This window comes from Tupaia chinensis, unplaced genomic scaffold (genome assembly GCF_000334495.1).
Source record: "Tupaia chinensis unplaced genomic scaffold, TupChi_1.0 Scaffold000058_1, whole genome shotgun sequence".
Lineage (NCBI taxonomy): Eukaryota > Metazoa > Chordata > Mammalia > Scandentia > Tupaiidae > Tupaia > Tupaia belangeri.
In genome coordinates, this window is record NW_006159516.1 from 270,778 (window position 1) to 282,457 (window position 11,680).

General features: G+C 32.4%; 1 protein-coding gene across 3 annotated transcripts; it reads right to left on the reverse strand.

Moving 5' to 3' along the window:
• Window positions 1-2,241: 2,241 nt before the first annotated feature.
• LOC102484529 (natural killer cells antigen CD94) lies at window positions 2,242-9,436 on the reverse strand. 3 transcript variants are annotated; one of them, XM_027776504.1, is made up of 6 exons: window positions 9,425-9,436; window positions 6,138-6,230; window positions 5,919-6,014; window positions 4,689-4,840; window positions 3,485-3,588; window positions 2,242-2,670 (listed from the first exon to the last, which is right to left on the reverse strand). In XM_027776504.1, exons 1-6 carry the CDS (start codon window positions 9,429-9,431, stop codon window positions 2,553-2,555), a joined length of 570 nt encoding a protein of 189 aa, XP_027632305.1. In that variant the 5' UTR covers window positions 9,432-9,436; the 3' UTR covers window positions 2,242-2,552. The 3 variants fall into 3 exon arrangements, with proteins under 3 accessions (XP_027632305.1, XP_006141621.1, XP_027632313.1); XM_006141559.3 differs by lacking the exon at window positions 9,425-9,436 and adding an exon at window positions 7,919-8,147 and having other exon boundaries at window positions 5,952-6,014; XM_027776512.1 differs by lacking the exon at window positions 9,425-9,436 and adding an exon at window positions 7,919-8,147.
• Window positions 9,437-11,680: the final 2,244 nt, after the last annotated feature.

Consider the following 11,680-nt stretch of genomic DNA (forward strand, 5'->3'; position numbering starts at 1 on the left):
GAAATAGAAACTCTCAAGTTATTATATCCTACAAAGGATTAAAATGATATTGAGATTTTATGTATACATACACACACATGTATTAATTATTTAGTGTGAATTAAATTTTATTTCGATTTCTTCAGAGAGATTGTACAAGAATGTTTACATCAACTATATTGAATTGAATATTAAACATATACACTAAGTCAAAATATTCAGAAAAATATTTATCTTGACACTATAATTTCAGATATAGTCATACAAATTTCAACAATTTTTAAGTTCATGGTTTCAAACATGAAAATTGGATAAGACACAGTTTACAACAGTTTACAGATGTCAGAAGTAGATAACTGGTAACAATATAAGAGGTAAAATTACCATTCTTAGTAACCTGTGACTCTCATTGCCGCTTCTACCCCCCCAAGCAACTCTTAAATAAGCTGCTGCTTACAGATGTAGCGATTTTTCCTTCCACAGGGTTCATCCAGAATATTTTTGCGTGCATATACTATGCAGTTCTTTGGATTTAAAGTGTGAGACAATGGAAAGCTGTAATGGAAAAGGAAGCATTAACATATAGGAAAAGAAAATGAGAATGTTTAGAGATGTTTTTGAATTACATGAGAAAACTTTTAAAATCATGTAAGATATTAACATAGTAATTATTATTTTTTTTCTTTCCATAAGTGTAATTTCCTAATTTTAGGGTACAATGCTGCAAAAAAATAATTAAATAAAAACCAAAAACCTCAATTATTTCCTCTATTATCAGTAGCACTAAGGCCAGGGATTTTTTTTTTCTTTGTTTTTTCCATTGTCATTAATGGTTTTGAGTCTGATGTATTTTATTTTTATTTTGTTTAAGACATTTAGTCAATCTAATCTAGGAAAACAAGCTAGATTATAAACTTTTTGACTACATATGTTGCACATCTCACATTTATGAGTAAAAATGAGATTCAAAGATTATGACTATACAGAAAAGAAGTCCGGAGTATTTAGAAGCTGTGAGGATCCTGAGAATATTGTGCTACACCAGAATAAGAAAAATCGTGGATATTTGTTTCTCAGTTGTCTCTAGGTGTGTGAGCATCTGTATTTCCTCATATACCTCCAAGTATTTGTATTAAAGTTAAAACAAAAACCATGTGTTATGGTCACAAGTATGTCTTCATGTTATTTGAACATAAACTTGAAAGTTCTGAGTGCAGCTAAAATTGTTATTCTGTTATACCTGTTCTCTTCTCTGTATTCTCATGCCTAGACAGATTGTTTCACCTACAGTTCTCCTGAATGTTCCTTAGTTGGATCAAAGGATAAATTTACAGAGAGCAAAAAAGAACTCGACTGCCAGAAACTTACAGATCCTGGGAAAGAGCAGAACCATTCTCCCATAACCAGGCCTCACGTTCTTGACTGTAAGAGAGTCCAATCCAGTAAAAAGCATCACCAGAATCTATAAAACTCTGCTTAGAAACAGGAACACACATATTAAACTAATTTGACTGTGCTTTGCAAATAACATATTTTTAACTAAATCAGCATTTAGAAGATTCCGGCTGTCTATCACACAAACTGAAATCTTTTTTAACTTCTAATTTAGATGGTACAGTCACATGCCTCAAATTTCTCACTTACAAACCTATTAATTTATGGAGAAAAATACCACAAAATCTCACCTCTTGAAGAAATGGAAAACATAAAGGGAGTTAGAGTTTTCATGGAACACTTCCTTCATAGAGGTCAATGGCCAAATTTGATCCCAAATTAACAATATCTTAAAGAATAAATTTCATGGGTATAACTTACTAAACCTACACTGAGCAGAGATTTGACATGCAGAAGAAAATTTTCCCTTTTTCTTAAGAACTGCATCATTTCCGTCTTCTCTCTCTCTCTTTCTCTCTCTCTCTCTTTCTCTCTCTCTCTCTTTCTCTCTCTCTCTCTCTTTCTCTCTCTCTCTCTTTCTCTGGCAAGTGCACATGCCCTCTGGCAAAATTTAAAAAATTTAAAAAAAGAAACAGAGAGAGAACTCACAAATGTGAAAATGTATTCTCCTGTCACTTTCTGCCTCTAAGTTAAAAAACATAGATATCTAGAAATAATTTAAAAGGAACATTAAAATTATTTCCACTTCCTCAAAAGTGAGATGAAATAGAACCTCTCAAGTTATTATATCCTACAAAGGATTAAAATGATATTGAGATTTTATGTATACATACACACACATATATTAATTATTTAGTGTGAATTAAATTTTATTTCGATTTCTTCAGAGAGATTGTACAAGAATGTTTACATCAACTATATTGAATTGAATATTAAACATATACACTAAGTCAAAATATTCAGAAAAATATTTATCTTGACACTATAATTTCAGATATAGTCATACAAACTTCGACAATTTTTAAGTTCATGGTTTCAAACATGAAAATTGGATAAGACACAGTTTACAACAGTTTACAGATGTCAGAAGTAGATAACTGGTAACAATATAAGAGGTAAAATTACCATTCTTAGTAACCTGTGACTCTCATTGCCGCTTCTACCCCCCCAAGCAACTCTTAAATAAGCTGCTGCTTACAGATGTAGCGATTTTTCCTTCCACAGGGTTCATCCAGAATATTTTTGCGTGCATATACTATGCAGTTCTTTGGATTTAAAGTGTGAGACAATGGAAAGCTGTAATGGAAAAGGAAGCATTAACATATAGGAAAAGAAAATGAGAATGTTTAGAGATGTTTTTGAATTACATGAGAAAACTTTTAAAATCATGTAAGATATTAACATAGTAATTATTATTTTTTTTCTTTCCATAAGTGTAATTTCCTAATTTTAGGGTACAATGCTGCAAAAAAAATAATTAAATAAAAACCAAAAACCTCAATTATTTCCTCTATTATCAGTAGCACTAAGGCCAGGGATTTTTTTTTTCTTTGTTTTTTCCATTGTCATTAATGGTTTTGAGTCTGATGTATTTTATTTTTATTTTGTTTAAGACATTTAGTCAATCTAATCTAGGAAAACAAGCTAGATTATAAACTTTTTGACTACATATGTTGCACATCTCACATTTATGAGTAAAAATGAGATTCAAAGATTATGACTATACAGAAAAGAAGTCCGGAGTATTTAGAAGCTGTGAGGATCCTGAGAATATTGTGCTACACCAGAATAAGAAAAATCGTGGATATTTGTTTCTCAGTTGTCTCTAGGTGTGTGAGCATCTGTATTTCCTCATATACCTCCAAGTATTTGTATTAAAGTTAAAACAAAAACCATGTGTTATGGTCACAAGTATGTCTTCATGTTATTTGAACATAAACTTGAAAGTTCTGAGTGCAGCTAAAATTGTTATTCTGTTATACCTGTTCTCTTCTCTGTATTCTCATGCCTAGACAGATTGTTTCACCTACAGTTCTCCTGAATGTTCCTTAGTTGGATCAAAGGATAAATTTACAGAGAGCAAAAAAGAACTCGACTGCCAGAAACTTACAGATCCTGGGAAAGAGCAGAACCATTCTCCCATAACCAGGCCTCACGTTCTTGACTGTAAGAGAGTCCAATCCAGTAAAAAGCATCACCAGAATCTATAAAACTCTGCTTAGAAACAGGAACACACATATTAAACTAATTTGACTGTGCTTTGCAAATAACATATTTTTAACTAAATCAGCATTTAGAAGATTCCGGCTGTCTATCACACAAACTGAAATCTTTTTTAACTTCTAATTTAGATGGTACAGTCACATGCCTCAAATTTCTCACTTACAAACCTATTAATTTATGGAGAAAAATACCACAAAATCTCACCTCTTGAAGAAATGGAAAACATAAAGGGAGTTAGAGTTTTCATGGAACACTTCCTTCATAGAGGTCAATGGCCAAATTTGATCCCAAATTAACAATATCTTAAAGAATAAATTTCATGGGTATAACTTACTAAACCTACACTGAGCAGAGATTTGACATGCAGAAGAAAATTTTCCCTTTTTCTTAAGAACTGCATCATTTCCGTGCCAGTAGGTGGCATAGTGATTACGGCACTGGACTATACATGGCTGACCATGGTTCGAGTCCTAGACCCAATGGCCTGAAAAATTATACCAGGTGTGTGTGTGTGTGTGTGTGTGTGTGTGTGTGTGCCCAAAATCCTGAGAGGAGAATGGAGGAGAAAAGATTGCAGAGTGGCCATCTCTCCTAAGTGATTTCTCATTTTCCCTCTGTCTGTCTATTTCTGGCAAACACATACACCCTATGACAAAAAATAATTAATTTTTATGAACATACTCTCCATACTGGTTTTACATTATACCCCAGAAAAATGGCAAAAGATATATAATTACCAAAGAATTTATAAATTCTATTAAAAGAGCTAAACATTATAAAGTCACTTAGTTCTTTGAATAAAATGTACAAAAATAATGACCTATAATTTCTTCTTTCAATTTCTCTGAAAAATATTTTGCACATTGTCTCACATCTATCTTGATTTCAATTACCATGATGTAAATTTCTGAGGAACTTTAAGTGGGTTTCATAACCATGTCTATGTATATAATTTATGATTACATCATGTGTTCAAGTATAACCATTTGTTTTCTACCTTACTAAAAGCTTGAACCAAAGTTTTCAGCTTACTTAGATAGTATATTTCTCTTTATGAAAGAAAGTGTAGAAAACCGTAATCAAGTACGTGCCAATTCCTCTCTGCTTTGGAGGTGAAGTAGACTGGTATTCTGAGAAGCACAGAGATGTCTACTTTCTTCCCAAGTTTTTCTTTCATTAGAAATGAAGTAACAATTGCATTGGTATCCAATCCACTTGTCTTTGCAAAAACAACAGTCAGCGCCTAAGAGAAAAAAATAAATTTGACTGATAACATTGGTCATTTCCATTTAGTTTACTGCTATTTAAACTAAATATTCATTCAAAAAGTATTTGTTATTTAGGTTTTTTATAAATATTTTGAGTCTACTGTATACATCCTAGTTCAGAAGATATTAAAATGAACAATTTGCACTTGATGCTTTTCCTTCATGGAGATTATATTCTAGAGATATATTCAGGATAATATCATTTTCAATAACTTATTAATTACATTTAATGACTGTAAAGATAAAAATACAAAAAATAAAAAATAAAAAACAGTGCGTAAAGCAGCTTGTAGCAGAGTACAGGATAGGGGACAGTTAGAACCTTTTTTGGTGGATGTGACCCAAATTCACTGTGGTATTAATATGAGTTAACTAGATGAAAGAGACTTAAAGAAGGAACAAACTTTAGCATATTTCCAAAAAATAGTACCAGAAAAGAATCTGGTACTTTGGGAGAATATTAATATATGTTTGGATATTTTATTTTTTCAAAAGGAAGACAAGTAAACCAATTAGTTGAAGGCCAGTCATAGAGTTTATCTGTGACAGTATATTCGACACTTTTTATCCTCAATAATAAAAGTTATGAGACAGTAGACACTTGGATCTTTGCCAAGTAAGTGGTGCTGAAGTTGATAAGATATAAAGGAAGTGCTATGTAATCACATAAGAAAATGAGACAATTTGGGAAGCTTTTGAGAAAACATCTTCCAAAGATTGGACTTTGAGCTAGCTTTCATGGAATACATAAAGTTTAGAATTACAGCAATCTGTGCCCTATAGTTTGAGTCACAGAAGCAGCAGAATTAAGTTAAAGAGAAATGTTAATATAGGTAACAGGCAAAGAGAAGCCTATAATTAAGATTAGCTCTAATATATTGCAGTTTGTTTGCTATTTGTTACTTAAACATGAGCACTAATATAGGAAAATTATCATTCTTACATTAGAGAATAATGAAATGATATTCTCCTACAATTATAAGCAAGCTGATATTGCCAATTATATTTCCTAACGTTCCTGTGTGAAAAACAAGAAACTATTTCATTCTTTACCGATACTATCGTTTTCCAAAGTACGAAATCTACCTTCCTGGTGTCCTGTGATAGGTGGTGGAGATGAAGCTGGCCGAACACTTTCTTTACTCAGTGCTATAAGAAATTATTAGAAATCTGCTTAATTATGAGTTTATAAGATCAAATATACATTTGAAAAATAAAATTTCTGTCATTAAATAATCTCATCTTTATATAGACTTGCCTAGAGAAACTTACAATTTTTTAGTAAAATTCCCAAAGTAACCATCAATGAAAGGCAAATAACTCCTAAGATCCCAGAAACCAGCCTCCAATGAATGGTATGAAAAGCTGCAGAAAGAGAGAAATAGGATAAGGATTGAAAGAACACACACAAGAGCTGAAGTTCTTAAAAGTAGAAACCTGTGGGGAAGAATCCAAACAGTTTTTCATTTTGTAACACAGTTGTCTTGTCCATGAAACAATGGAAAAATGAAGATATGTCATTCAGAACTCTATCTAATACCAACACTTTTATGTAGTGTACCTCATTCTTCAGTAAGATTGTCCATATATTTTCTTTTCTACGAGTCTTTTCAGTAAAGTGGATCCACCATTTCTTTTCATTTTTTAAAAAAATCATAATAAAGCATACCTACAAGCACAAGAGATGGAGCACCCTTCACAAAGTCTAGTCACACAATCCCCTTCCTTCAGTAGTCCTGCAGCCCACTGGATCTTGGGCACTTGCTCACATGCCTGGTGTGTTTCAGGCTGCCCAAGCCAGAGATTCAAACCCTAATCACCACATGGAATCCAGCTTCTCTTGAGTAGTGTATTACCACTGTGCCATGTAGCTGGCCCACCATTTATTTATTTAAATTGGCAAAGAATCATAGAAATCTGTAAGAAGAGATCAATTGGTACCAAGTTGTGTTTTTAGAGATTCAAATAACAGATTTTTAGCTTCATTCTCTTAACAAAATCACAAGCTAGATAATATGATTCCTATTATATAGATGAGAAAACTTAGACTCAAATAATAATATTATTTTCTGAAGGTAACAAAGCTAATAAGTATCCAAATTAGAAATCAAATGAACGTTCGTATAGGTCCAGCGTCTTCCACTTAACATATTCTATCTTTGCCAAAATAATATTATTTGGCAGCATAACCTCTCCAACCTCATCATGGGCTCTGGTCTCATAAATGTCTAGCTGCTGACAGGTTTGTAGAAGGAAGAGAAGATATAAGAACATTCTAGGCTTGGTGTGATGAGAGGTTTCCAGAACCAACATATGAATAATACCTGGAGATCTCCGTTCATTTCATAGTACATTAAATGATGATACAAAAACCATCTTTTTCACAAGAACATTATATTTGCTTATACTCAGAGTTACTTGCTTTTAGTCTTTTCCCCTTAACATTTTAAGATTAAATTCTGCATTAACACATTCTCAACAACTGTTGTTGTCTTTAAAAAACAATATAAATGTGTCAAACTGTTCATCTATGTGATTTTTGCATGTCTCAACACAATTTTTTTACTTAAGCATTGGGTCATTCATATGTGGCATTCTTTAATTTCTATGCCAGAAATAGGCTCCACACAGAATTACATTGCCAGGTATGTTCCTTCTCATTCAAAATTTAGGGTATCAGAAGCTACTCTTTAATCCTGTTGAAAAAGCTTCACAAGATGTCTAAGTCACAGAACAATCAGAGGGGAACATGAATGTAGATAATACAGACACGAGGATGTGTGGTGGTCTCAACTGGGCTGGACTGAGGTGTATGTCATGCTGGGTAAAGTCTCTTCGCAATCTAATTATGTATAGCGATTTAATGTATGAATAATAATAATAAATACATATATATATATATAAAAAGAAAATACAGATACATTGAAAGCCTAAAACTATCCAGTTATTCATACCCTTTTTCTTGAAAACCACTGCTCTGAAAATAGCCAATCCATGAGACACTTTCTCTGGTTGATTTTAATAGTTTAATTCTATGACTGGGGCACACATACCTGTCATGAGGAATGATGTTCCAAGTGTGATGTAAAGATGTCACAATATGTGCTTGTTTAAGAAGAAAGGTGTTGAGTCAAGGAGCTGAGCTGGAGGTTAAGGAATCCAATAGTTGAATACAAAGACATTTCAAATAAAAAGAGAAAGAAAAATTGTGTATTTAAATGATGTTTTTGAATCATTTACTGGTGAGACACCTTAGTGCCAATATGAAGCAGTAAAATCACAAGCTTCTCAAAAGTTCTGAGAACCACAATACAGGAAATAGCCTCTCACCACATGGAATCCAGCTTCTCTTGAGTAGTGTATTACCACTGTGCCATGTAGCTGGCCCACCATTTATTTATTTAAATTGGCAAAGAATCATAGAAATCTGTAAGAAGAGATCAATTGGTACCAAGTTGTGTTTTTAGAGATTCAAATAACAGATTTTTAGCTTCATTCTCTTAACAAAATCACAAGCTAGATAATATGATTCCTATTATATAGATGAGAAAACTTAGACTCAAATAATAATATTATTTTCTGAAGGTAACAAAGCTAATAAGTATCCAAATTAGAAATCAAATGAACGTTCGTATAGGTCCAGCGTCTTCCACTTAACATATTCTATCTTTGCCAAAATAATATTATTTGGCAGTATAACCTCTCCAACCTCATCATGGGCTCTGGTCTCATAAATGTCTAGCTGCTGACAGGTTTGTAGAAGGAAGAGAAGATATAAGAACATTCTAGGCTTGGTGTGATGAGAGGTTTCCAGAACCAACATATGAATAATACCTGGAGATCTCCGTTCATTTCATAGTACATTAAATGATGATACAAAAACCATCTTTTTCACAAGAACATTATATTTGCTTATACTCAGAGTTACTTGCTTTCAGTCTTTTCCCCTTAACATTTTAAGATTAAATTCTGCATTAACACATTCTCAACAACTGTTGTTGTCTTTAAAAAACAATATAAATGTGTCAAACTGTTCATCTATGTGATTTTTGCATGTCTCAACACAATTTTTTTTACTTAAGCATTGGGTTATTCATATGTGGCATTCTTTAATTTCTATTCCAGAAATATGCTCCACACAGAATTACATTGCCAGGTAATTCTCATTCAAAATTTAGGGTATCAGAAGCTACTCTTTAATCCTGTTGAAAAAGCTTCACAAGATGTCTAAGTCACAGAACAATCAGAGGGGAACATGAATGTAGATAATACAGACACGAGGATGTGTGGTGGTCTCAACTGGGCTGGACTGAGGTGTATGTCATGCTGGGTAAAGTCTCTTCACAATCTAATTATGTATAGCGATTTAATGTATGAATAATAATAATAAATACATATATATATATATAAAAAGAAAATACAGATACATTGAAAGCCTAAAACTATCCAGTTATTCATACCCTTTTTCTTGAAAACCACTGCTCTGAAAATAGCCAATCCATGAGACACTTTCTCTGGTTGATTTTAATAGTTTAATTCTATGACTGGGGCACACATACCTGTCATGAGGAATGATGTTCCAAGTGTGATGTAAAGATGTCACAATATGTGCTTGTTTAAGAAGAAAGGTGTTGAGTCAAGGAGCTGAGCTGGAGGTTAAGGAATCCAATAGTTGAATACAAAGACATTTCAAATAAAAAGAGAAAGAAAAATTGTGTATTTAAATGATGTTTTTGAATCATTTACTGGTGAGACACCTTAGTGCCAATATGAAGCAGTAAAATCACAAGCTTCTCAAAAGTTCTGAGAACCACAATACAGGAAATAGTCTCACCATGCTTTTTGTGATGTGAACACTGTGACTGGCACAAAAGCTAAAAAGGAAGCTTTCAAAAGTGTTTGAACATCTTGCATCTTAGAAAAATAATTTGAAAAATAAAGAAAAAGATGTGTAGACATAAGGTCAATTTACTTAGTACAATAAACTTGCACACTGAATTCTTCTCTTTTGATTACATATCAGTAGAATTTTAAGAATTCTCCCTGCAGTGTTTCATTGTAACAGTGTCAGACGCATAAAAAGATGGCAGAGAGTTTTAAAGGCTTAGTTAAAAATAAACATGTCAAAAGAACTCTAATCCCTGCAGTTCCAATGATACAATGGTTCTTATATTTACTTTTGCTTATGGAACATTGGGTGCTTTGTATTTTGAATAAAGTAAATGGGACGCTATCAAACAACCATTCAATGCATATCCCCAAAACCATTTTCTCTAAAAGAGAATAACTACATGATTCATTTTTCGCTTTCTCTTTTTTACTCATTTAATTATAAAATATAAATCACCATCAAATGTCATTCATCTTAGGAAAGATCAGAACATAAACATTTTAGAAACGTAGGTGATTAGATGTGTGTTCCAACACTTCCTCAGTTATTAGAGTTGCAATGTCATGATGCCTCAATTCAAGGAAACTTTGTGGATAAAGCATTGGTATGTTCTACAGTCTAAAGTCAGTCACCACAGGTTCTGTATATAGCCATAGCAAGATTTTTTTTTTTTAAGAGGAGGGACTAATTCTTACATTCATGTCTCTAAAATTATCCTGCCTTTATATTATAGATGTACGCTGGACACTCCCACACGACCACAGTTCAAGTCCTGGACCACCTGGTGGCTTGGTTTCTCACTTTTCCTTTCTCTCTCTCTCTCTCTCTGTCTCTATCTGGTCAAATTAAAATGAGTGAATGAAAAAATAAAAATAAGTAAATAATGTTTAAAAACCTGCATCACTTAAAAATAAATAATAGAGATCAGCAAAAAGGCTTATGATTCAAAAGCAGTTTAATTGGATATTAGATAAAACAATGGGTAAGACAAAAAATTTCACTCTACGTTGAAACTAGGTATTAGAACTAACTGTCTAAAGGATATAGAAACACAGTATATAGATGTAAATACCAGACATAGTGTGTGTGAAAGAGGAGGGTCTGAGGAAGGACATTTGGGAGGGGGGAAAGGAGGAAAAGCATTTATGGCACAAAGAGGTGTGGTATTATCTGTTGAAGATATTTCGTAGTTTTATCAACAGTACTAGGGAGAAATGTTCACTTATTGAAATATCCATTTTGTAAAACAAATAATAATGTGATTGAATGTATGGAAGAAAATGAAATGAAAATAAATAAATTAATTAAAAAAAGAAGAAACTAGGCATTAGAATAATGATTGCCTATTTTATCCGTAATTACCTAAAGGACAAAAAATGAACCTAATATGTTTATTTAAATGTCACATCACAACATCACACAGTCAAAATATTTAATAAATAAATATAATTTTTCCATATCATTTTCATAGTAACATAGTTATTTATATTTTAATGCATTAATAATGTCTATTTTATTTACTCTAAATTTTCTGTTCACATGCTTTCTAAACACCTAAATTTTAACTATTTATGTAAGTTATTAAGACACCTTATGTCAATTTTATTATAAATATTTTAGAGCGCAGGTAATAACTTAGATAATTTGTTCAAAAATTCATTCAATGCCTAGCAGCCAAATATAGCTTTCAGCTTAACTTAGAAGAATTTTTTAATATTTCCCAAAGGAAACTGAGGGATACCTGAGTTAATACAATATGGATTCCTCTCTACTCTTTAACTGAAGTAGACTTAAACTCTGAGCATCATAGGGAACCCAGTTTTCTATCACAATGTGTGCTGTATTAGAATAGAGATGACACTTGAAGCTGTTCCAAATCCACTCTGAACCAGAAAAGAGAAGGGAGAGCCAAAATTGAAGAGAA

Coding starts and splice junctions, on each gene's coding strand:
- LOC102484529 (XM_027776504.1), bottom strand. Junction 6,015..6,137: donor GGGAATTTTACTAAAAAATT/GTAAGTTTCTCT, acceptor AATTTCTTATAG/CACTGAGTAAAGAAAGTGTT. Junction 2,671..3,484: donor TCTGCTCTTTCCCAGGATCT/GTAAGTTTCTGG, acceptor TTTCCATTACAG/CTTTCCATTGTCTCACACTT.